At 40.7% G+C, this 26,402-nt stretch overlaps 1 protein-coding gene across 1 annotated transcript in view; it reads left to right on the forward strand.

Moving 5' to 3' along the window:
* Positions 1 to 26,402, forward strand: part of EIF2B3 (eukaryotic translation initiation factor 2B subunit gamma) — a 118,953-nt gene that overhangs the window by 54,534 nt on the left and 38,017 nt on the right. The window contains exon 6 of the mRNA XM_052637884.1: positions 19,101 to 19,190. Within this exon, the coding sequence (XP_052493844.1) occupies positions 19,101 to 19,190 (90 nt within the window). The remainder of the gene's footprint in view (positions 1 to 19,100; positions 19,191 to 26,402) is intronic.

Consider the following 26,402-nt stretch of genomic DNA (forward strand, 5'->3'; position numbering starts at 1 on the left):
CTGTCCTTCACCATCTCCTGGAGTTTGCTCAAACTCACGTCCATTGAATCAGTGGTGCCATCCAACCATCTCGTCCTCTGTCATCCCCTTCTCCTGCCTTCAGTCTTTCCCAGCATCAGGGTCTTTTCCAACGAGTCAGCTCTTCGCATCAGATGGCCAAAGTATTGGAGCTTCAGCTTCAGCATCAGTCTTTCCAATAAATGTATGCAAAACAGTTAGCATAATGCCTGTTCCATAGTAGGTGACCAAAACATAGTAAACATCACCTATAAATAAACAGCTCTTGAGGAAAACACTTGTGAATTAAAGTGGCTACTTCAGGTTTTATCACAGAACTTCCTACTACTAGTTTCTAATCAAGTGTGAGAAATAATTTAAAAACCGGCAGAGGGACTTCCCTGGTGGTACAGTAGATAAGGATCCACCTGCCAATGCAGGGGACGCAGGTTCGGTCCCTGGTCCTAGAAGATTCAACATGCCATGGAGGAACTAAGCCCATGCGCCATGACTGCTGAGCCTGAGTGCTGCAGTTACTGAAGCCTGTGTGTCTAGAGCCTGGGTGCCACAAGAGAAGCCATTGTAGTGAGAAGCCTTGGCACTGCAACAAAGAGTAACCCCTGCTCGTTGCAACAAAGACCCAGCACAACCATTAAATAAATAAATAAACTTAAAAAATTTTAAAACTGGCAGTTTCAACCGTAGCAAACACAGTAGGATAATTAAACACAATAAAGCTCAAAAATTGGTGACCAAGGAAAGAAGCAAGATTCCAATGAGGAACAGAAAGGAAGACCAGTAGGCTCTCAGCTCCACCCTATCAGCATTCCCCAGAAGCCATACTGATGTCTTAATGAAATCCTGCAAATTCTCACTAATAGCTCCAGATCTGAAAAGAAGCAAACTGAGTACCTATCTGTACATTTATCTTCTGACTGAGAAGCAGTAGAAACACTACCGAGGAGTAAATGATGCACCAGGGAAAATGAACAATTTTCCCTGAGGTTGACTGTAACAGAAACAAAAGATCTGGCCTTAAACAATGAACAGGTGAAATAAGGTGAAGCTAGAGACTTCCATAGAAATGGGGTAACTCCTTAGGTATATGGAATGAAACAAGAATGTTTAACAGAATCTTGGGATAGAGAAGTAATCGAACAAAGACTCTACGATACCTTGATGAGTTCCTTATACCCTTTCCATCTCTCCCACACACATCATTCCCTGAAGCTGTAGAAAAGTACACAGAATACAAAATAACCAAGACTCACATGATAGCCACTCTCAGATATGAAAGGATAAAAGATAAGAATTCATCTATGGGACTTCCTGGTGGTCCAGTGGCTGAGATTCTGCATTCCCAATGCAGGGGGCCCAGATTCAGTCCCTGGCCAGGAAACTAGATCCCATGTGCCATAATTAAGACCTCACATACTCTAACTAAAAGATCCCACATGCTACAAATAAAACCCAGTGCAGCCAAATAAATAAATATAAACATTTTAAGAAAAGAATTCACCTATAATATATCACACTAAATAAAACAAGCATGGGCTTCCCTGGTGGCTCAGTGGTAAAGAATCTGCCTACCAGTGCAAAAAACATGGGTTCCATCCCTGATCCGGGAAGATCCCACATGCTGTGGAGCAACTAAGTCACGCACCCCACAGCTGAGCCTGTTCTCTAGAGCCAGAGAGCTGCAAATGCTGAGCCCACTAGCCACAACTCCTGAAGCCTGTGCACTCTAGAGCCCATGCTCTGCAACAAGAGAAGTGACCACAATGAGAATCTCATGCACTGCAACTAGAGAAAAGCCTGTGCAGCAAGGAAGACCCAGCATAGCTAAAAATAAATAAAACTATTTTTTTTAAACATGAATAAGACCAAAAGACTCAATCTATCCAACTGTGCAAACGCATAGCTAAAATTAGAGCAAGAAAAATAGACTGCACAAACCTGTCCTGAGAAAAACAACTCAGTGAATATCTGTATACAGGTCAGGAAGCAACAGTTAGAATTGGACATGGAACAACAGACTGGCTCCAAACAGGAAAAGGAGTACATCAAGCCTATATATTGTCACCCTGCTTATTTAACTTATATGCAGAGTATATCATGAGAAACACTGGGTTGGAGGAAGCACAAGCTGGAATCAAGATTGCCAGGAGAAATATCAATAACCTCAGATATGCAGATGACACCACCCTTATGACAGAAAGTGAAGAAGAACTGAAGAGCCTCTTGATGAAAGTGAAAGAAGAGAGTGAAAAAGTTGGCTTAAAGCTCAACATTCAGAAAATGAAAATCATGGCATCTGGTCCCATCACTTCATGGGAAATAGATGGGGAAACAGTGGCTGACTTTATTTTTCTGGGCTCCAGTATCACTGCAGATGGTGATTGCAGCCATGAAATTAAAAGACGCTTGCTCCTTGGAAGGAAAGTTATGACCAACCTAGACAGCATATTAAAAAGCAAGACATTCCTTTGCCAACAAAGGTCCGTCTAGTCAAGGCTATGGTTTTTCCAGTAGTCATGTATGGATGTGAGAATTGGACAATAAAGAAAGCTGAGCATAGAAGAATTGATGCTTTTGAAGTGTGGTGTTGGAAAAGACTCTTGCAAGTCCCTTGGACTGCGAGGAGATCCAACCAGTCCATCCTAAGGGAGATCAGTCCTGAGTGTTCATTGGAGGGACTGATGTTGAAGCTGAAACTCCAATACTTTGGCCACCTGATGTGAAGAGGTGACTCATTTGAAAAGACCCTGATGCTGGGAAAGATTGAGGGCAGGAGTAGACAGGGACGACAGAGGGTGAGATGGTTGGATGGCATCACTGACACAATGGACATGGGTTTGGGTAGACTCCGGGAGCCAGTGATGGACAGGGAGGCCTGGCGTACTGCGGTTCACGGGGTCGCAAAGAGTCGGACACAACTGAGCAACTGAACTGAACTGGATTGAATACAAAGAATTTCCTTACAAATATATAATTCTAAATAAATTTATATTTTTAAAAAAGGCAAAAATATATATATATATAATTCTACAACTGCAGAACAACTCAATGGACTGTGAATTTAATAAATAAGAGTTCAGTGATGAGATGGTGTTATGAAAACAAATTGAGATAAAAGAAAATAGTACAGAAACGAAAATAAATTGAGTACCAAATAACTACAGAATTAATTAATTTTAAAATTGCAAAGAACAGAAGTGATACAACTGAAAATCAAATTTTATATATAAAGGAAAAATTTAAGATATCCAGTACTTTAGTGGAGAAGGCGATGGCACCCCACTCTAGTACTCTTGCCTGGAAAATCCCATGGACAGAGGAGCCTGGTAGGCTGCGGTCCATGGGGTCGTGAAGAGTCGGACACGACTGAGTGACTTCCCTTTCACTTTTCACTTTCATGCATTGGAGAAGGAAATGGCAGGGATGGGGGAGCCTGGTGGGCTGCCGTCTATGGGGTCACACAGAGTCGGACACGACTGAAGTGACTTAGTGGCAGCAGCAGTACTTTAGATGAAAAATGAAAATAATTGAAATTAGAATCTAATAGAAATAAGACAGAAAGATAATTCAATATAATTAATATCTCATGTGGTCAAAAGATGCATTCAGAGATACAAAGGATTCATGGTAAAATAATTCAAGTGTTTTGGGGAGGGGCACGCCATGCAAAATCTTAGTTCCCTGACTGGGAATTGAATCCCTGCCCCCTGCATTGGAAACACAAGAGTCTTAACCACTTGGACTACCAGGGAAATCCAGCACTTGATTTTAAATCTTTTATTCCCCCAGTGAATCATTTAGGATTTTATTATCCAGAATTTTGAAGGATCCCAAAAGGAGCATCAGTTCAGTTCAGTCGCTCAGTCTTGTCTGATTCTTTGCGACCGCATGGACTGCAGTACGCCAGGCCTCCCTGTCCATCACCAACTCCTGGAGTTTACTCAAACCCATGTCCATTGTGTCAGTGATGCCATCCAACCATCTCATCCTCTGTTGTCCCCTTCTCCTCCCGCCTTCAAACTTACCCAGCATCGGGGTCTTTTCAAATAAGTCAGTTCTTCGCATCAGGTGGCCGAAGTATTATTGGAGTTTCACCTTCAACATCAGTCCCTCCAATGAATATTGAGGACTGATTTCCTTTAGGATGGACTGGTTGGATCTCCTTGCAGTCCAAGGGACTCTCAAGAGTCTTCTCCAACACCACAGTTCAAAAGCATCAATTTTTCAGCACTCAGCTTTCTTTATAGTCCAGCTCTCACATCCATACGTGACCACTGGAAAAACCATAGCCTTGACTAGACGGACCTTTGTTGGCAAAGAAGTGTCTCTGCTTTTTAATATGCTATCTAGGTTGGTCATAACTTTACTTCTGAGGAGTAGGCGTCTTTTAATTTCATGACCTCAGTCACCATTTGCAGTGATTTTAGAGCCCAAGAAAATAAAGTCAGCCACTGTTTCTGCTGTTTCCCCATCTATTTGGCATGAAGTAATGGGACCGGATGCCATGATCTTAGTTTTCTGAATATTGAGCTTTAAGCCAACTTTTTCACTCTCCTCTTTCACTTTCATCAAGAGGCTCTTTAGTTCTTCTCTTTCTGCCATAAAGGTGGTGTCATCTGCATATCTGAGCATAAAGCATACTTATTTCCTCAGACAACTTCTGTACATGTTAGAGAGACATTGCAAACACTGTAGTAGAGAAAAATAGACACCCATTTCAATCCAACATTTACTTGTTGGATTGAATTAGAAAAAACTACATACATATATCAGGCTGTTGGACTTTTAAAAAATCATAGTTCTCACAAAAACAGAAAATTTGTTTGTAACCAAATCTGGATAGATGGTTGATTTGAAAGGTAGTCAGTGGACTCATTTAATTTCACATTATGAATCCGTCCATGGACTCATTTAATGTCACGTTGCCTTTTAATGTTGTTGCTGGAGTTTGGGGCTGCCAGCAATCTCTTAAGTTCTCAAGAGAGGTGTTCATAAATTCAAATCATTTTTTTCTTCCTCATTAACTCTGGAAAGAAGACCTACAAGACCTTTTAGAACTAACACCCAAAAAAGATGTCCTTTTCATTATAGGGGACTGGAAAGCAAAAGTAGGAAGTCAAGAAACACTTGGAGTAACAAGCAAGTTTGGCCTTGGAGTACGGAATGAAGCAGGGCAAAGACTAATAGAGTTTTGCCAAGCAAATGCACTGGTCATAGCAAACACCCTCTTCCAACAACACAAGAGAAGACTCTACACATGGACATCACCAGATGATCAACACCAAAATCAGATTGATTATATTCTTTGCAGCCAGAGGTGGAGAAGCTCTATACAGTCAGCAAAAACAAGATCAGGAGCTGACTGTGGCTCAGATCATGAACTCCTTATTGCCTAATTCAGACTGAAATTGAAGAAAGTAGGGAAAACCACTAGACCATTCAGGTATGACCTAAATCAAATCCCTTATGATTATACAGTGGAAGTGAGCAATAGATTTAAGGGACTAGATCTGATAGATAGAGTGCCTGATGAACTATGAATGGAGGTTCGTGACATTGTACAGGAGACAGGGATCAAGACCATCCCCATGGGAAAGAAATGCAAAAAAGCAAAATGGCTGTCTAAGGAGGCCTTACAAATAGCTGTGAAAAGAAGAGAAGCGAAAAGCAAAGGAGAAAAGGAAAGATATAAGCATCTGAATGCAGAGTTCCAAAGAATAGCAAGAAGAGATAAGAAAGCCTTCCTCAGCGATCAATGCAAAGAAATAGAGGAAAACAACAGAATGGGAAAGACTAGAGATCTCTTCAAGAAAATTAGAGATAGCAAGGGAACATTTCATGCAAATATGGGCTTGTTAAAGGACAGAAATGGTCTGGACCTAACAGAAGCAGAAGATATTAAGAAGAGGTGGCAGGAATACACAGAAGAACTGTACAAAAAAGATCTTCACGACCAAGATAATCACGATGGTGTGATCACTCACCTAGAGCCAGACATCCTGGAATGTGAAGTCAAGTGGGCCTTGGAAAGCATCACTATGAACAAAGCTAGTGAAGGTGATGGAATTCCAGTTGAGCTATTTCAGATCCTAAAAGATGATGCTGTGAAAGTGCTGCACTCAATATGCCAGCAAATTTGGAAAACTCAGCAGTGGCCACAGGTCTGGAAAAGGTCAGTTTTTATTCCAATCCCAAAGAAAGGCAATGCCAAAGAACGTGCAAACTACCACACAATTGCACTCATCTCACACGCTAGTAAAGTAATGCTCAACGTTCTCCAAGCCAGGCTTCAGCAATACGTGAACCGTGAACTTCCAGATGTTCAAGCTAGTTTTAGAAAAGGCAGAGGAACCAGAGATCAAATTGCCAACATCCAATGGATCATCAAAAAAGCAAGAGAGTTCCAGAAAAACATCTATTTCTGCTTTATTGACTATGCCAAAGACTTTGACTGTGTGGATCACAATAAACTGTGGAAAATTCTTCAAGAGATGGGAATACCAGACCAGCTGACCTGCCTCTTGAGAAACCTATATGCAGATCAGGAAGCAACAGTTAGAACTGGATATGGAATAGCAGACTGGTTCCAAAAAGGAAAAGGAGTATGTCAAGGCTGTATATTGTCACCCTGCTTACTTAACTTCTATGCAGAGTACATCATGAGAAACGCTGGGCTGGAAGAAGCACAAGCTGGAATCAAGATTGCCAGGAGAAATATCAATAACCTCAGATATGCAAATGACACCACCCTTATGACATAAAGTGAAGAAGAACTGAAGAGCCTCTTGATGAAAGTGAAAGAGGAGAGTGAAAAAGTTGGCTTAAAGCTCAACATTCAGAAAACGAAGATCATGGCATCTGGTCCCATCACTTCATGGGAAATAGATGGGTAAACAGTGGAAACAGTGTCAGACTTTATTTTTGGGGCTCCAAAATCACTGCAGATGGTGACTGCAGCCATGAAATGGAAAGATGCTTACTCCTTGGAAGAAAGTTATGACCAACCTAGATAGCATATTAAAAAGCAGAGACATTATTTTGCCAACAAAGGTCCGTCTAGTCAAGGCTATGGTTTTTCCTGTGGTCATGTATGGATGTGAGAGTTAGACTGTGAAGAAAGCTGAGCGCCGAAGAATTGATGCTTTTGAACTGTGGTGTTGGAGAAGACTCTTGAGAGTCCCTTGGACTGCAAGAAGATCCAACCAGTCCATTCTGAAGGAGATCAGCCCTGGCATTTCCTTGGAAGTAATGATGCTAAGGCTGAAACTCCAGTACTTTGGCCACCTCATGTGAAGAGTTGACTTATTGGAAAAGATTCTGATGCTGGGAGGGATTGGGGGCAGGAGGAAAAGGGGATGACAGAGGATGAGATGGCTGGATGGCATCACTGACTCGATGGACGTGAGTTTGAGTGAGCTCCGGGAGTTGGTGATGGACAGGGTGGCCTGGCGTGTTGTGATTCATGGGGTCGCAAAGAGTCGGACACGACTGAGCAACTGAACTGAACGCTGGAAAAGATATTGAGTTTTTGTTATTTCTGGTATCAGAAGCCTAAATGATCAACTGCCATTTCATATCAGAGGAACATTTCTTTTATTCTTGTGGTTGCAGTCAGAGTGGTATCAACGTACAGCTCTTTCCTAAATACAAAGTAAAACTTGAGAAGTGCTAGCGTTCTCTCCTTTCTTAAGTGGTCACGGCCGTCAGAGAGCCTACTTTTCCTATAACATCAGGAAAGCATCATGGTTGTGTTGGTGGTAATGGTGATGATGACAATGAAGATGATAAGACAGCAGCCCTAGTTTTTCAAATTTTGTGCCTGGCATTGTGTTAAAGGCTTTTTTTTTTACACAATGGCTCTATGAAGTAGATTCTATTATATGCCACTTTACAGATGAGGAAATGAACAAGGATTAGTTAGAAATCAGAAATTCCAATAAATATTTGTTGAATGAATAAGTGGGAAATCACTTACATGATTGAAAGTCTATAATCTACGGCTTGGCACTCTGATGAACGTTGAGGTATAGAACAAGGATTGGCAAACTTTTTGTATAAGGGGCAAATAATAAATATCTTAGACTTTGCAGACCATCTCGTCTCTGTTGCATTTATTCAGCTCTGCTGTTATAGCACAAAAGCATCCTTAGATATGTACCAGATGAGTATGGCTGTGTTCCAAAAAAACTTTATCTACGAAAACAGGAAGCAGGATCATCCAGGTCGCAGGCTGTAGTTTACCAGCCCCACTGGAGTTTTTTTTTTTTCCTCTCCCTTTCTAAAAAGAGTATCTATGATGGGGCCATTTTAACATAGCTTGTTTCTGACAGCAGTCAGGATATGGCAGACTGGATGTGGAATTTTTTCTTTTGAGAAAAGAAGTAAGAGGGTTCTTACAGATTATTTTTTCCTAAATAATTTATCAAAATAAAATTTTAGGAAACAGAGGAGGATTTCTTTATATTTTAGAAGAGCCAAGGACATAAGATGCAATTAAAGGATATCTCTGATTGTATTGAAAATATGATCTTATTTATAGATATTTTAGAATAACTATCACAGCTAGAAGGTCATTTGGCCCATATATTTCAGATAATGATACTGGAAGCCAAGGGAAGAAGAAGTTGTTCCATATCATTTATCTAGTTAGAGACAGGCCTTTTCCATTTAGTTCATGCTTTGTACTTTTTAGGAATACTATATTCAACTGGCAAACGATTATTGACTTTCCTCCTTTTGTTAAACTACTGTTTTGGTATTTAAGGAGGCAGGAGACTGACTCAAAGAGTTCGCATTAGCCTTGGTAGAAGGGAAGATTTTACATATAAAAGCCTAACAAACAGTAGCAAACAATATCAGATTCTGAACAATTAAGGCTAACAGTGTTCTAAAAATTCCAAGGAGGCATCAAACTCTAGGGGCTGAGGTGATGAAGAAAGCATAATAGATTAATTTCAGCTTGAAAAATGGATTTGGGTCTGATACAGAAAGGGACATGTGAAGCTGAATCCTGTGTGGGGAGAATGTTCTGAGCAAAGGTGTGAGAGACAGGGTATGCAAGACTTGTTTAGAAACAGTTTGGCCCAAATGGAAGCTCTCTGTTGGGGAGCACTAGGAGTTGAGACTGGGAAATTAAGTTGGTACAAAAATAGAGGGGCTTGAATATTGGGGAATTATTAAAAACATTTTGAGCAGAGAGAGAATGCTTTCAGTTCTGGACTCTGGAAAGGTAATCTGACAGCAGTGTGCAGTATAGGTTTAAGGTATAAGACCTGAAAAGAAATCCAGTGTTGCATTCCTAAATTCACAAGACTCCAAAGAACAAAGGGATTGTGTCCTCTGGAATGCAGAAGGGACTACTTGTGGTCATCTATTATTATGTGAAACAAGGGATCTGACTCATTTATGCATCCACCAAGCACTGATGTTTATGCTACATTAGATTGGCAGGTTTATTCATAAAATTCTTAGAAGCCAGAGTCTTATGTTTCTGTAATCACAGCTAGAAGCTGGAGATTGTCTCCTGCTTTCTCTTTAACGTCCTTGGGAACTAGTTTGTTGTTCTCTATGGTGAATTGTTAGTAAATATCTTAGTCTCAGAGGTCCCTGCCACAGAGAGCAAGGGTTAAGCATGATTGGAGCAAAGATGAACATAGCCAAGAGGTAAGGTGAAAATGAAGAGCAGATGGAGGTATATTTTTCCTTCATACCTGTTGATCCCAGGGCCTTGAGTAAATGCTGGGGCAGATTTTCAAGCACTTTTTGAATACCAGAAGACAGTGCTTCCTATCTTTCTTTTCAAACTAAATTTCCAAAGGTGGGAGTTACAGAGCCAGAAGCCTCTTGTTTTCAAATTTTCTTACCTTTATATGTACTGGTTGTAGGAGAAAAGGACAGTGAGGATGAAATGTACATCCCATTTGTTTTCCCACTGTCCAGTAGAGGATGAAGTATTTACTTGACTGCAAATAATGTTCTCTTCTGTTGGGCCTTGGGCATATTTGGTCCTAGAAAATGAGACAGTGTAAGACACTTGAAGTAGGAGTTCTACTCAGCCTATGGTCAGGTACAGAGAGATTCTCCCTCTGTCATCAAATAGTACTGATAACTTTATTCCAATGGGCCCAAATTCATCCTGCCTCAGTGGATTTGGAGAAGGCACAGCATCCATCAAGCACCTTTTCCATCTATCAAGTTGATGTATTACTGATTTGGAGAGGCAGTATAGGTAGTGGAAAAGAATGTTGAATGTTACTGATAGAAAGAGTATGGTACTAGAAATTCAAGTGCAGAGAATTTGGAATTTAATCTTGAGAGAGAAAAGCTGTATGACCTTGAGCAAATCACTTTGCTTCTCTAAGCCTCAATTTCCCCAGCTGAGATTGGCTTAGTGGCTCTTTAATGGCCCTTCCCCAGCTCTTAAATTCCTGTTTTATTTCTGAAAGACATGTGTTTTTAATAATTTGTAAGTAAACGTGTTTGTGCCAAATATTTAATAAGAAAATCATGTGGCTTTTCTCCAATGCTAGTTGTTTTCTTTTGAATACTAGTCGAGGTTTTTTACTGGAAGGATAATGAAAATATTAAAACAAGCTTCTAAATGATGTCTTTTAAAAATGGAATAAAATATTCACACATTCATCTTGGGGAAAGACAGGAACTTAAGTCAAAACCTCAAGGATCATGGCCACATCTCTATTTCTGGGACTATAGATGATGAGAAATGGGTTCACATTTTTGATTATTTTGCTGATGGTGTGAAAAGTCTTGAAATGCGTGCTCTTTATCTACATTAGGAGCCCCACTGCTACTAACCAGCTGAAACCCCTAAAGTACTCCTCTAAACTTTCTAGTGGGTAAAAGCTATGCTGCCAATTTCTGATCTTTTCAGGGCTTCTGCAGTACAAATCAGGTAGCTACTCAGCTTTCTTTATGGCTGGTTTAGGATTCAGCTTTCTTAGGTATGCTAAGTCTGTTACCACTATCCTTCTTTACAGCTTCCAAAATTTTGTTACTTTCCTCTCCTGGTCTTTGTCCTTGGGTTTGTAGAGAAAGAGCAAATTAGCCAAGATAGCAGTGGTCAGGTTCTCTCACCCCACGTTCTCTTAAGCTCTCACCCCATGTTTTGTAAATAATGACTTTGCTTGGTTACTTACACCTGAGATCCTTTGTAGCACTGCGTGCACCTGTCAAGCCCTTGAGGCTGTGTCTGCTGGGTCAGCTACAAGAGAATATAGCATGTCTGCTGCTGCGCCAGACCAGAGAGAATAAACATGTCTGCAGTTCCTACAGCTCCTCGAAGTTTCCTCTAGCTTCCTCGCTGGTGCTTTGCCTACCCTGGGTTCAGTGAACAGTGAGACAGTTGGCGTAGCCGGCAGGATACACAGCAGGTAGAGGAGCCTGAGGCTCCAGTGGATGGAGGAAACCAGTGGCCATGGTCCTGTCAGCATGGGCCCCAGTGGAAGATTGGGAGGCAGTGGACAGATCACCGTATCACATTGAGAAGGTGTTGCAGGTGATAAGTTCCCGTTTGCCAGACAAGGTGACATGGACTACCACTGGCACCATGGGTGGATTTCCTGACTGCCCTGAAGGCTGTGCAGAGATGCTTGGAAGAACTAGAGCAGCATATATTGGAATTAGAGCAAGAACTTCGTGGCCTTAAAGAACCCAGTGTTTTTGACAGTGAGACAGAATTGTATCTTTTTCAGACCACAGGTCCAGGCCTCCACTTGTTAGTAAGGCTTGTCATGCAGCAGAAAGATGGGGCCAAGAAGGTGAAGCCCCAGGAGGCCTTGGGCACCAAGGAGGCCAAAGAGAAGAGGAACGGCACCAACTCTGCAGCCAGGGTGAAGTCCAGAAAGGTGATCAAGGAGCAACCCCACTGTAGAGAAAGAAGAAAGGAAAAAGGGAAAGTGAAACCACAGTGGCAAGTTTAGAGCTGGATCAGGTCCTGCTGAACCCACCTCCATGGAGCACCAAGGAAACCACTGAGCCTGCAGACAGCTTCACAGGATGGCAAGTGAAGCTCAGAAAATACAATGAGGACCTGGACTTCAAGGTGGTAGGTGATGACTAGGAAACCATCACCATGCTTGGAATCGGCTGGACATCCACCCTGTCAGCTTCTATACTGGTCTGGCAGGTGGGGGAGCCTTCAGAAGATGACAACCATTTTATAGGCGGCATGCAAGTTGCCATTTTGAACAATATCCTGTCCACCCTTTTGGTTCCTTAATTGTCACCTCAATAGTGGCAGGCTTGGGAGAAGTAGTGGAATGGTGGCAGGCGAAGGGGATTAAAAGTGTCAAGACCCTAAAGGGGGGTGGCCAGTTGGTAAAGGCCCCATCCAGGTTCACAGATGCAAATGTGGGCTGATTTGCTGGCAGCAGGAATTGACAGAAATAAAATTGATAAACAGCCCAGTGCTCTGCTCCTAGAGCTATGGAGGCAACTGAGATCAGAACAGCAGCTTACCAAGTTTGGGAAACACCGACAGCAAGAGATACAGTTGGTTCAGCTAGAAGATTACATGGCATCCATTCAGATGCTCTTTTCCACTTTGAAATACTGTAAAGGCTGTGTGCTTACCTTTGGAAATTGGATGGCTCCCTGTGCAGAGGTATACTATAAAGGCTGTGTTCTATAATTGCTGCTAACCTCTGATGCTCTTGCAGATTTGGAACAGTGTGCACCAGAGGTTATAAAGCATACAGAATCACATGGATAGGCTGTGAAAACTGCAAAAATCTGCTCTTTGAAGGGGTGGGCCTGGTGCCTGTACAGGGTTTTGTGGGTCCTTAATAAAAACCCTGCAATTTCAGGATGCTACAATTTCACAAGGACAGACAGTGGACTAGACTTGGCCATGGAAAATAAAGGCAGTCCACATGTGGTGGGTGGCTCTTCTAACCCCATGAGGACAAGGACTGCAACATGAGTTCCAGGTGATACCTGGAGTTGGGTCTTGCCTGGCAAATCCCATGGACAGAGGAGCCTGGTAGGCTGCAGTCCATGGGGTCGCTAGGAATCAGACACGACTGAGCGACTTCACTTTCAATTTTCACTTTAATGCATTGGAGAAGGAAATGGCAACCCACTCCAGTGTTCTTGCCTGGAGAATCCCAGGGACGGGGGAGCCTGCTGGGCTGCCGTCTCGGGGTCGCACAGAGTCAGACACGACTGAGCGACTTCACTTTCAATTTTCACTTTAATGCATGGGAGAAGGAAATGGCAACCCACTCCAGTGTTCTTGCCTGGAGAATCCCAGGGACGGGGGAACCTGCTGGGCTGCCGTCTCTGGGGTCGCACAGAGTCGGACACGACTGAATCAACTTAGCAGCAGCAGCAGCAGCAGGGATGTAACTATTTGCTGTTGTAGCATCTACTGCTGTTGCAGAATGTGGTTTCAAAAGTCAGTGTTACTAAGCCAAGGAAATATCGCAGAAGATGGACTGCACCTGGATTGTGACGTGAGAGACCCTGAAGAGGTAGAATACAGAGAAAGAGCAAATTAGTCAATATGGTGGTGGTCAGGCCCTCTCGCCCCCATGTCCTCTTGCTCTTACCCCACGTTTTGTGAATAATGACTTTGCATGGTTATGTAACAGCTGAGATCATTTGTAGCACTGCACGTGTGCATCATGACCTATATAAGCACCACCTGAAAAGCCCTTGTGGCTGTGCCTGCTGGGTCCATCATGAGAGAATATAGCATGTCTTGCTATTGTGCCCTCCTGGAGATAATAAACATATCTGCAGTTCCTGTGCCTCCTCGAGTTCTCTTCCAGCTTCCCCACTCATGCTTTGTCTACCGTGAGTTCAGTGAACAGCAAGACAGGGGTTATGCCTTCAAAAACAAAAATTACAAAAAAACTGTTTACTGTGACTTCCCTGGCAGTCCAGTGGTTAAGACTTCATGCTTCAGTAGCAGGGGCCACAGGTTTGATTCCAGGTCAGGAACTGAGATCTTGCAAGCTTCAAGACTCCCCCCCCAAAAAAAAGCTTACACAAAGCGATGGATAACTGATAAGAGAATTGAGCATAGGAGAGTCCTGGGATTATCAGTATGCTATAGTCTGATCCCCAAGGATCATGTTATACATCTTTAAAACATATATTTGTTTGGCTGCTTGAGACTCTCTAGTTAAGATATGTAGCCTTAGTTTCTCAGTGGCATGTATCGATAAATCTATTTTTTTAAACAATATTTCAAAGCAGTCAGTGTTCTACAAAACAGATGATTCACTCTAATCATATGGCTTGTCAGGGAAATACAAAGGGGTAACTTTTTTAAACTGAAATTGCCAAATGAATTGTGAGGCTCTGATTCAGACAGACTAGCTATAAAAAGAGAAATCTGGATTTGGATTGGATATTAGATGTTATGAAGTTGTTGATAATTTTATTATGTGTAGTGATATAATGATTGTATTTCATAGTCCTTATCATTTGGAAATATGTACTACACATACTGGAATATTTACAGTAAGATGATTTTGTGTCTGGAACATGCTTTTAAAAACTATATTAGTTTGGTATTAACAAATCACTATAAACTGGGTGGCCTAGAACAACAGAAGTTTATTGTCTTCACAATTCTTGAGGCTAGAAATCCAAAATCAGGATATTTTCAGCATTGGTTCCTCCTGAGGTTTATGAAGGAGAATCTGTTCTACCCTTCTAATCTTCTGGAAACCTCAGGCATTGTTGGCTTGTAGATGGCATTCTCCTCGTGTCTTCATATTGTCTTCCCTCTGCATATCTGTCTCTGTGTTCAGGTTTCCCCTTTAATAAGGTACTAGTTCTATTGGATTAGGGTTCCTCTAATGACCTAACCTTAACATGATCATCTACAGATGTCATATTTCCAATTAAGATCATATTCGCAGGTATTGTTTGTTATCATTTGGGGGGGGACACAATTTAACCCATAATAAATACTGCAGCAAAAAGTTTTAAAGACTAGAAAATGTTGATAATTGAAACTATTTGGCACATAGGAATTTATTATGTTTTTCTCTTATTTTATGTGTTTGAAAATTTCCATAATTAAAATTTAAGAAATGTGTATGTGAAACAGTAAATTGATGTTTGTATACTCATGTTTATAGCAGCATCATTCACAATAACCAAAAGGTGGAAGCAATTCAAGTATCTATAGACAGATGAATCGGTGAAGAAAATGTGGTACACACATACAATGAAATATTATTCAGAGTTCAAAAGGAAGGAAATTTTGACACATACTTCAACATTAACTGTAAAAACATTATGCTAATGAAATAAGCCAGTCACAAGAACAAATATATGATTCTTCTTATATGAGGTTCCTGGAGAAGGCAATGGCACCCCACTCTAGTACTCTTGCCTGGAGAATCCCATGGACAGAGGAGCCTCATGGGCTGCAGTCTATAGGGTCGCAAAGAGTCGGACACGACTGAACGGCTTCACTTTCACTTTTCACTTTCATGCATTGGAGAGGGAAATGGCAACCCACTTCAGTGTTCTTGCCTGGAGAATCCTGGGGACGGGGGAGCCTGGTGGGCTGCCACCTATGGGGTCGCACAGAGTCGGACACGACTGAAGCGACATAGCAGTAGAGCAGCCAGAATCATAAAGACAAAGTAGAATGGTGGTTGCAAGGGGCTCACAGGAAGAAGGGAATGGGGAGTTAGTGTTTAATGGATACAGAGTTTCAATTGGGGAAGATGTAAAAGTATTGGAGATGGATGTTGGTGACAGTTGTACTGCAAAGTGAATATGATTAATCCCACAGAACTATATACTTGAAAATGGTTAAAACAGTAAATTGTACAAACCAGCTAAGGACTTTCTTGAAGATACTTTGAAAGCCATCTATCTTTGCAGTTAAACAGTAAATGCTTATCCTTGGATCGTTCCCAGTGTTTATTTCATTTATACATTCCTCATTTATTCTAAAATAATATTAATAATTATAGTTACTACCTGTTGGCTTTTTTTCCCTTGCTTTAAAAACTGGTATTCCTGTTTTTAAGATCATAAAAAGATGCTTGGTTTACCTTAAATTTTAAACACTTTAAATTTGAATTCTAAATTATATAACTTACTATTTTAAAAATTAGTCTATAAAAATAATCCTGATGGCTTATATTGTCCTAGAAATATTATAACTATTTCTAAATGTGTTATCATTTCTATTACTGATTTCTTTAGTTTGTACAAATCAAAAACATCTTCTTGGCCCAGAGCAATCAACCAGTTACCCAGATTTACTGGTGCCTCTTTGAGGTTTTTTGGTTTTGTTTATTTTGTTTTATTTTAAAATATCAATTCTTATTTCTAATGCCATTTAAAAACAATTAAATGGGGAAAAAATAAAATAAGAAAACACCTTTTGGGCAACTTAAATGGCACTAAATCCTGGTCCCAAGATTTGCATTCAGTACAAATTTCATGTGAAAGAAAAAAATGTCTGAATTGCCCATCTCTGTTCCTTTATTGTATTTCAGATTTGTAGCTAAATCTCTAGTGTTGAGTGTACCAGCTAAATTTTTGGAAATTTTTTTTAATGGAAGAATATTTTTTTGTTTGTTTTACCTACTTTATATGATCAGAGTAAAAAGCTGAAAAAATTTATAAACTGTAAAATGCTATTTGAATATTATTGCCATATGAGGTAGGGATCGGTAAGAATTTAGAAGATGATTACTCAAACTTATAAGTTATTCCTTCCCCAGGTATATGATACAACTTGACTTCAGCTATAAATGAGATATATAGTTCATAAGGTAGTTGCAAGGATAGAATAATTTAAGTAGAATATGTTGAATGAGTCAAGGAATTCGCAAACCAAGGAACTGAACAAGAGAGTTCAGCTTTCCAAATTGGTTAGATCAAGGGAGAGAATTATTATAGTGTGAACTTCAAATCAAACCCGGGCACCACAAGGTAAGTAACCATATTTGCAAAATTCTGTTTCCTGAAGAATTTCTTAGAACTCAAGAATTTCAGGAAGTAAGAATTGGGACGTAACTTTCTTCTTCATCCTCACTGTATACAGTAATTGGCTTTTGGGGTGTGTGTGTGTTATAGATGTGAGATCTGAAATCTGACTTATCTCTTGCTCTTTTGGAAGCATTTTGTTCCCCCTTCTTCCCGAAAGAGTGGAAGCCCAGGGTGGTGTGTGTGTGTTCTGTTGCTCAGTTGTGTATGATTCTTTGCGACCCCATGGACCCTGTGGACTGTAGCCCACCAGATGCCTGTCCATGGGATTTTCTTGGCAAGAATACTGGAGTGAGTTGCCATGTCCTCCTTCAGGGGATCTTCCCCACCCAGGGATTGAATCTGTGTCCCCTTTGTCTCCTGCATTGCAGGCAGATTCTTTACCACTGTGCCACCTGGGAAATTACTTCTAAGGTATCTAGCTCCTATGAGAATAATTTTCATTCAGACTATAAGCAGTCAAAGGAGAGTAACACAGAGTAGAAGATAACAACCAGGCAGCTACAACTAGAACTGCTATTCTTCCACCCTACTCCCCTCCTCTCCTTCAACTATCTTTTATTTTATTGAATAAAATGACTTTGAACATGAAACATGGCATTTCTTCAGGCTGAAACCAAAGTTAGTAGACTAAGTAGGAACTAGTGCATGGTCAGTCTCTCAATTGTGTCCAACTCTGTGCGACTCCATGGATTCTAGCCTGCTGGGCTCCTCTGTCCATGGGACTTTCCAGGCAAGACTGCTGGAGTGGGTTGCCATTCCTTCTCCAGGGGATCTTCCTGACCCAGGGATCAAACCCACATCTTTTGCATTGGCAGACAGATTCTTTACCACTGAGCCACCAGGGAAGCGAATAAATAGCAACTAGGCAAATGCCTTGCTGCTGCTGCGTCGCTTCAGTCGTGTCCGACTCTGTGCAACCCCATAGATGGCAGCCCACTAGGCTCCTCTGTCCCTGGGATTCTCTAGGCAAGAATACTGGAGGGGGTTGCCATTTCCTTCTCCAATGCGTGAAAGTGAAGTCACTCAGTCATGTCTGACTCTTAGCAACCCCATGGACTGCAGCCTACCAGGTTCCTCTGTCCATGGGATTTTCCAGGCAAGAGTACTGGAGTGGGTGCTTAATTTGACCTAATTTATTTGTGTGTTTGTCTGTTGAGCCACTATCAAACATTGATTCTGTGTGAGAGCCAATGCTAAGTACTAAGCCTATAAAAATAAATCTTGAAACTTTCCTGGTAGTCCAGTGGTTAAGCATCCACCTTGCAATGCAGGGGACACAAGTTCGATCCCTAGTCAGAAAACTAAGAAATCACATACCAGGGAGCAGTTAAGCCCATGCACCACAGCTACTGAGCCTGCATAGTGCAGCCTGCCTGGACACAGTTCAAGAGTTCATGCGTCACAACAAAACCTCCTGTGTGCTACAGCTAAGACCCAACACAGGCCAAATAAATATTTTAAAAAATAAATCTCTGCCCTCAGTTAACTTTTAGTCTAGTGGGAAAGAGCACAAGTAAGTAGACTGTTACTTTGCTCTATGCTAAGTTATCTGGTAGAAGTGGGCACCAAGTGTTGTAGGAACACAAACTTGGGTCCTCAGGGAAGATTTCCTAAACAAGTAAACTTGGGGAAACTCCTGATGAATAATTAAGAGTCGGGAGTTAGAGAGTATTCATAAAATTTTACTTCATCTTCTATGAACATGGAGTAATATATATCAAATCCTAAAGGAAAGCATGGCTTAAGTATGGCCTGCAGGAAGTGAGGCAGTTGGAGTAGAAGCAAGAAGATGTTAGTTACAAGAATTGTGGGTAGGAGTTTGTAGTAAAATAGAAGATGACCTGTCAATAATTTGGTGGCTTGCCAGTTTTGGTTTCATGTCTTCGGAAGCCTAAAGACCTCATAAAGTGTGAAATAGGGCTTCCATAAAGAGACAGCCTGTTCTGTGGTAGCATCAGAGCTGATAATCACCTTCTTGGTCTCCCCAGAGTGAGGTGTAGGCAGCATGACTCAGACCCTCAGAAACTTCCTAATGGATACTACCTAATAATAGAATGGAACTCATGTGACCCTCTTCTCTCTCATTCTTTTTGCAGGCACCCAAGAATACGTTTCCACACAGGCCTTGTGGATGCCCACCTCTACTGCTTGAAAAAATACATTGTGGACTTCCTAATGGAAAATAAGTAAGAAGGAGGGAGATTGAGTCAAACTCACAGGACTTAAGCTATCCTGTGACTTAGTTAACAGTTTTAAACCTTGATAATAACCAGTTATATAAATAACTAGTTTGTATAAATAACATAGTCTATTATAGAAATGAAATTATGTTATCAGGATACTGTTATTTCATCTGTACCAGCTTATATTTTGGGGGCCTGTACTATGATAACCAGCAAATTACTTTTATAAAACTAATATTCACGTATGAAGCATCTTTCTACACAGCTTCAAGCTCTTCCTTCTTTCTGCAAGGGTGAGCTCACCAGCTGTAGTGCTATTTGTCTCCAAGAGAATGTCCTTTCCCTGGGCAATTGTCCCATAGATGGGCCCTCTTAGCAAAGGGTCAGACACTTAGCCAAGAGAAGGAAAGAAAGAAAAGCAGATTTTCTTCCAATTTTGTAAAAGAAGTCCACCTCTCTGAGTGAAGTTTTATGAATTTCATGAATTCATGAATCTCATGAATTAAGAAATTTGGTACTTTTCTGTAGTTTTGCTTTGATAATAGAACTGTGGGCCTTAAACACTTGCCAGAGACTGTCTGGCAGATCACAGGATGTGCGTGGGTTTCCAGAGAGAAAACTTCCATTTGTGGCTGATCTCAAGGATTTTTTTCATACATAATTTTATTTATTTATTAATTTATCTATTTTTTTACTGTGATGGATCTTCTTTGCCGCACGGGCTTTCTATAGTTGCAGAGAATGGGGTCTCCTCTCTAGTTGTGATGTACAGGCTTGTCACTGCAGTGGCTTCTCTTGTTGTGGAGCCCAGGCTGTAGCGTGAACAAGCTTCAGTAGTTGTGGTGTACTGGCTGTAGAGCACAGGCTCAATAGCTGTGGCACATGGGCTTAGTTGGTCCACTGCAGGTGAGGTCTTCCCAGATCAGGAGTGGAACCCGTGTCTCCTGCATTGGCAGGTGGATTCTTTACCCACTGAGCCACCATGGAAGCCTAACCTCAAGGATTTTGATAGGCAATGCAACTAGAGTCCTCAGAAGAACAGGTAGGAAAAGATTTAATAACTACCTGGTTAAGAAGAGGAACAGCTAGTCTTCCTTGATGGCTTCTGGGTAAGTTTCTACCTTGCATAGTACTGGTAACTGGAAAGCAGTCAGGCTGGTACGATATCATTAAGTTCCCTCAGACGAGCTGGGGAAGGGAGTCTGAGAACCTGAGTTTAAGTGCTAAGCATGCTGTTGACTGGTGGACTTGGATATATACAAGAATATTGAGGGGAAGGGAAATTGTCCTTCCATGCCCAATATAATATTTTTTTGCAGCATCCTAACCCTAACCACCTATAACTCCTGCTAACCCACTACAGAAACCCCATGTAGAGCCAATGGTAAAACAAGTTATTTGGGCTCCTGGAAAGCTTTCCCAGGTATTGTTGTTTCTCTGTTTTCTCTCACCAGGACAGTATTGCCCTGCTCCCTTCTGACTTATTATTCTGTTTTTTCATTCAATCAGCACATATTTATTAAGCTCCTGTTGTGAGGCAGGCATTGTGCTAAATCAGCTGTGGGATCCATGGTGAATAAGCAGATAGGGGCTCTGCCCTTACAGAATTAAAGTTATCAGGACCCATTTTCTAGTTATCAGTGTCTGGGCTATCCACATGTTAAAAGTGAAGTTAATTCTTTGCCATGAAAGGGTTTATTTTTTTAATCTCAAGTGAAAATGAATCACTGTCAGACAGGTCCTGGCCTTGACATATTGAGAGATGATACAGTAATGGTAGAGACCTTTTTTTTTTTTTTTTAATTATTTCCTATGGAAAATTTCACATAGATAAAAAAGTAGAGAAAGTGATGCAGTTAACTCCCATGTACCCCTCATACAGCTTCAGTTCAGTTCAGTCGTTCAGTCACGTCCACCTCTTTGTGACCCCATGGACTGCAGCACTCTTGGCTTCCCTGTCCATCACCAACTCCCAGAGCTTGCTCAAACTCATGTCCATTGAGTCAGTGATGCCATCCAGCCATCTCATCCTCTGTCGTCCCCTTCTCCTCCTGCCTTCAGTCTTTCCCAGCATCAGGGTCTCTTCCATTGAGTCAGTTCTTCACATCAGGTGGCCGAAGTATTGGAGTTTCAGCTTCAGCATCAGTCCTTCCAATGAATATTCAGGACTGATTTCCTTTAGGATTGACTGGTTTGATCACCTTGCAGTCCAAGGGACTCTCGAGAGTATTCTTCAGCGCTCAGCTTTCTTTACAATCCAACTCTCACATCCATACATGACTACTGGAAAAACCATAGCTTTGACTAGACAGACCTTTGTCGGCAAAATAATGTGTCTGCTTTTTAATATGCTGTCTAGGTTTGTCACAGCTTTTCTTCCAAGGAACAAGAGTCTTTTAATTTCATGGCTGCAGTCACCATCTGCAGTGATTTTGGAGCCCAAAAAAATAAAGTCTCTCACTGTTTCCACTGTTTCCCCATCTATTTGTCATGAAGCTGGATTTTGAAAAGGCCTAGGAATCAGCAATCAAATTGCCAACATCCTTTGAATCATAGAAAAAGCAAGAGAGTTCCAGAAAATCATCTACCTCTGCTTTATTGACTATGCCAAAGCCTTTGACTGTGTGCCATGAAATGATGGGACCAGATGCCATGATCTTAGTTTTTGAATGTTGGGTTTTGAGACAACTTTTTCACTCTCCTTTTTCACTTTCATCAAGAGGCTCTTTAGTTCTTCTTTGCTTTCTCCCATAAGGGTAGTGTCATCTACATATCTGAGGTTATTGATATTTCTCCCGGCAAGCTTGATTCCAGCTTGTGCTTCATCCAACCTGGCATTTTGCATGTAAGTACACATGATGTACTCTGCATATAAGTTAAATAAGCAGGGTAACAATATACAGCCTTCTTACTCCTTTCCCAATTTGGAACCAGTCTGTTGTTCCATGTCTGGTTCTAACTGTTGCTTTTTGATCTGCATAAAGATTTCTGAGGAGGCAGGTCAGGTGGTTTGGCATTCCCATCTCTTTAAGAATTTTCCACAGTTTGTTGTGATCCACAGAGTCAAAGGCTTTGGCATAGTCAATAAAGCAGAAGTAGATGTTTTTCTGGAACTCTCTTGCTTCTTCTATGATCCAACAGATGTTGACAGTTTGATCTCTGGTTCCTCTGCCTTTTCAAAATCCAACTTGAACATTTGGAAGTTCACAGTTCACATACTGTTGAAGCCTGGCTTGGAGAATTTTGAGCAAGCCCTCATACAACATCAATAGTCACCAATTCATGGCTAATCTTAGTTTATATTTGCTACCACCAATCTTGCCACTGTCACACCAGATTATTTTAAAGCAAATCGTTATAACTTCATCTGTTATTATTTCAGTTGTAATTATGTATAAATATTTCAGTATCCTTAAACAATACCTCAGTACTACTCTTGCACTTAAAAAAAATAATAATCTAACAGCATTACCTTAATACTACCAAATGGGATTTTAGCTTTTGGTATCTGAATATGCAGTCGTTTTGCAACAAAGCCAACCTTGTCCTAGCTGCTGCAGCTCCTTTGTAGCTCACTTGATCCCCACTGGTTAGCAGGTCCCCCACCTGGCAAGTGTACTGTGGTGGTATGTACCTGAAGGACCAGCCTCAATTTGGTGATTCTATGGCTCCTGGCCAGAAGCTCCACCAAAAGGGACTTTCCCAGAGCTTGCTGTAACAGAGGAGGATACGGAGCCTCAGCTCAAACCACCTCCCCATCTCAAGGTCTTAAAGACCTTTATATCTTTCTTCTCCCCATCTACTGCATTACCTCTCAGACTTGGTGAGATTAAAGGAGGCATTTACAGTAATCTGGTTATGAAAATGACTCCTTTAGAGATAGATGGGGAAAAAGAAACCTAGGAGATACGCTTCAAAAAAGGACTGTTTTAGCAATCCTTTCTCTCACCTATGAAAATTACCATTTGGCCCTGTAAATTTTAATTGTCTATTAATACATATTAATGTCTCCCACACAGATTCCTTGAGATTAGACTCCTACCTGGATTGATAAGGCATTTAATATATGCTTGATGAATGGAAGAAAAGGAGATGCTGTGACAGTTTAGACAGCAGAAGTAATTAGATACATCAGTAGTTGAAGAAGATGAATATTTCTGCAGTTGAGTAGAAAAGCTATAGGGAATGCTGTGGAAAGAAGAAAACCTGTACAGTCTTTGACAAGAGAAGCTTAAACTGAGCTGTGTGACCCTGGACAGGTGTCTGCCTTTCTGTACCTCACTTTCCTCAGCTGGAAATTGGAACAGATGGTACCTGACACATAATGGTGATTGTGAAAAATACTTGTGAAGAGCTTAGAGTAGTACTTGGTACACAGTAAAGACTTTTCATTGATCACCTATGTTGCTGGATGCTAAAGATGAAACAATATAGTTTCTGCCTTCAGGTTGGTCACAGTTTAGAGAGAGGCAGGCAGGTTAAATTATTACAGTAAATGTGCTAAGTAGTACGAGAGTATAGTTGAGTAGTATAATAGTGAGCTAGAAGCACAAGGGAATTTGGGAGGGATGATGGAAGTGCTTTATATCTTGATTTGGAGTAGTGATTGCACTAGTATATATTTGACAAAACGTATTGAACTGTGTGTTTTAAATAAAAGTGAAGTCTTAGTTGCTCAGTCATTTCCGACTCTTTGCAACTTCATGGACTGTAGCCCACTAGGCTTCTCTGTCCTTGGAATTCTCCAGGCAAGACTATTAGAGTGGGTAGCCATTCCCTTCTCCAGGGGATCTTCCTGACCCAGGGATCGAACCCAGGTCTCCTGCATTGCCGGCAGATTCTTTACCATCTGAGGCACCAGGAAACTCTTAAATAGGTACATTTTATTATATGTAATTTACAAAATATATATGTATATTTTTTAAAGTTTAAAAAATGAATTGGACTTATAATTTTAAAAAAATTCAAAACAGTAGACATTTAATAAATACCTAAATATATTGCAATTGCTATGTTGGGGGATGAGGATACCAAGATGAATACAGTTTTACAGACCATTATCTCTGTAACCTGGAGAAAATTATATTATGAAACAAGAGAGAAAAAAATGAGTCAGAGATCCCCAGTCTTAATAAATATGAAAAGGGCACTTCAGGCAGCAGGAGTGTCATGACAGCTATGCTTTAGAAAGATTCTCCATCAGCAGTGGGAGGGAGAGACTGAACAGTTATTGGGCTGAGCTTAATAAGGTAATGTCATTCAATATTGATTTTTAACTAACAGTCTGTCATTTCCCAGCTGGCTTAATATAGCGTTCTCCTTGCTAGGCTTCTGCCTCCAGCCTATCCTCTTTTAATTCATCCTTCACAAAACTACCAGGGACTTTTCTAAATTGCAAATCTGACTGGATCATATCTAGTTGACGAGCATCGCCACTTCCAGCATTTACCAGTTGAAGTAATGCATGGGCCCAGGAAGTAGTGCCTGGGGTAATAAAGATGTGGCAGGAGTTGCCTTAGGGATGCCGCTGTTTGACTTGGATGCCGATGTCGTGCTGAATGTCTGCTAGTCTGCATGTGCATTAAGGCACTTAGCTTCATTAATATGTGATCTTGAGTTATTTCTAACTCAAGCTTTCTAAGTATCAAATAAATCTTAGAAGCCGTTTAAAAAAAAAAAAGAGGATTGATAAGTTTGACTAATACCAGTTTTTCAAGTTCTGTGTTGTGGGGGGGAAAAAATCCAGTAAACATAGTATAAAAATAAAGGGGGGCTTCCCGAGGGGCTCAGTGGTAAAGAATCTGCCTGCAATGCAAGTGATGTGAATTTGATCCCTGGATTGGAAAGATCCCCTGGAGAAGGAGAAGGAAATGGCAACCCAGTCCAATATTCTTGCCTGGAAAATCCCGTGGACAGAGGAGCTTGGCGGTCTACAGTCCATGGGGTCACAAAAGAGTTGGACACACACGACTTAGCAACTAAACAACAACACAAAAAGAAACAACAAATATCAAGCTATCCCAAACACTAGTTTCCATACATTACAAAGAGCACTTAAAATCAATAAGGAAAAGACAAATGACTCAGTAGAAAAAAGGATAAAAGCTGTAAGTAGTGGGTTCATGGAAAAAGCTTGTATACAGCAAAAGATGCCTACTCTCATCAATAAAAATGCATGTTAAGCAGTTTTAAAATACTATCCTTATTGTATGACAGAGATTTTTAAATTTTGTGATGAAGCTAGCAAGACTGTGGGGAAATTCTCTTATACTTTCCTACATAAACTTTTTGTAGGGTAGTTGATGATACCTATCTGAACTTACAACTATATACTCCCTGCCTAAGCAGTTCCTCTTCAAAGACTCTATCCCACAGAAATATTTACTTAAAAGTATGGAAATATTCATTGTAAAATGTTCTTTGCAGCATTGTTCATAACAGGGAAAAGTTGTAACAGTTTAAACAGGGTAATTAATTATATTATTGTGCAACTTTAAAAAGAATGAAGTATGACTATGTGGTGATGTGGAAAGATTTCCAAGATACTTTTACTTAAAAAAAAGCAAATTGCAGTATTAGTGTATATTTTCAGTGTAATGTAATTCAATTCTTTGCTCTAAAGAAATAAAAAGATATACATAAATATGTTTTAGAAGGTCTTTTTATCCATTTCTGAATGTAGTTTGACAGATGGATATTCCAAAGATTATCTGAAATTTTTAATTCAAAAATGTGTTGGATTTTATGGCCAGAGCAGAGCTTAGACTGAGTAGTATCATTGTGATGTCTCTTGGGGCTGAGTGGTAAGCTAAAAGTTTCTTCTCTTTTACAAAGTTATCTGATCTAAGCTTAAGGAAGCTGGCCATTTTGGAACTTTTTGTGTGGCTTAGCAACAGTTGCTCCAAAAGGAGACTAGACATGTAAAGCACTCAAGCAGTATGTTGGCTGTCTGAGCTGAAGCCTTGGAAGACAGAAGGTTTATACTTATTCAGGTTTATACCTGAATTAGTAGTATAACCAGAATTAGTCCTGGTTTCCTTTAACACAGAAACCCGGGGAAAGAATTGTCTTTCTTTTCCTTTTCCTGACCTGTTAGACCTGCGAGCCATTTTAAGAGATGTAGAAGAGATTAATCTTTGAAAAAGGAAGAATTAAAACTGAATACTTCCTTTTGTTCAGAAGAACCCAAAATTGTAATCAGCCTCTTCTAGTGTT

This window comes from Budorcas taxicolor, chromosome 3 (genome assembly GCF_023091745.1).
Source record: "Budorcas taxicolor isolate Tak-1 chromosome 3, Takin1.1, whole genome shotgun sequence".
NCBI classification, from domain to species: Eukaryota; Metazoa; Chordata; class Mammalia; order Artiodactyla; family Bovidae; genus Budorcas; species Budorcas taxicolor.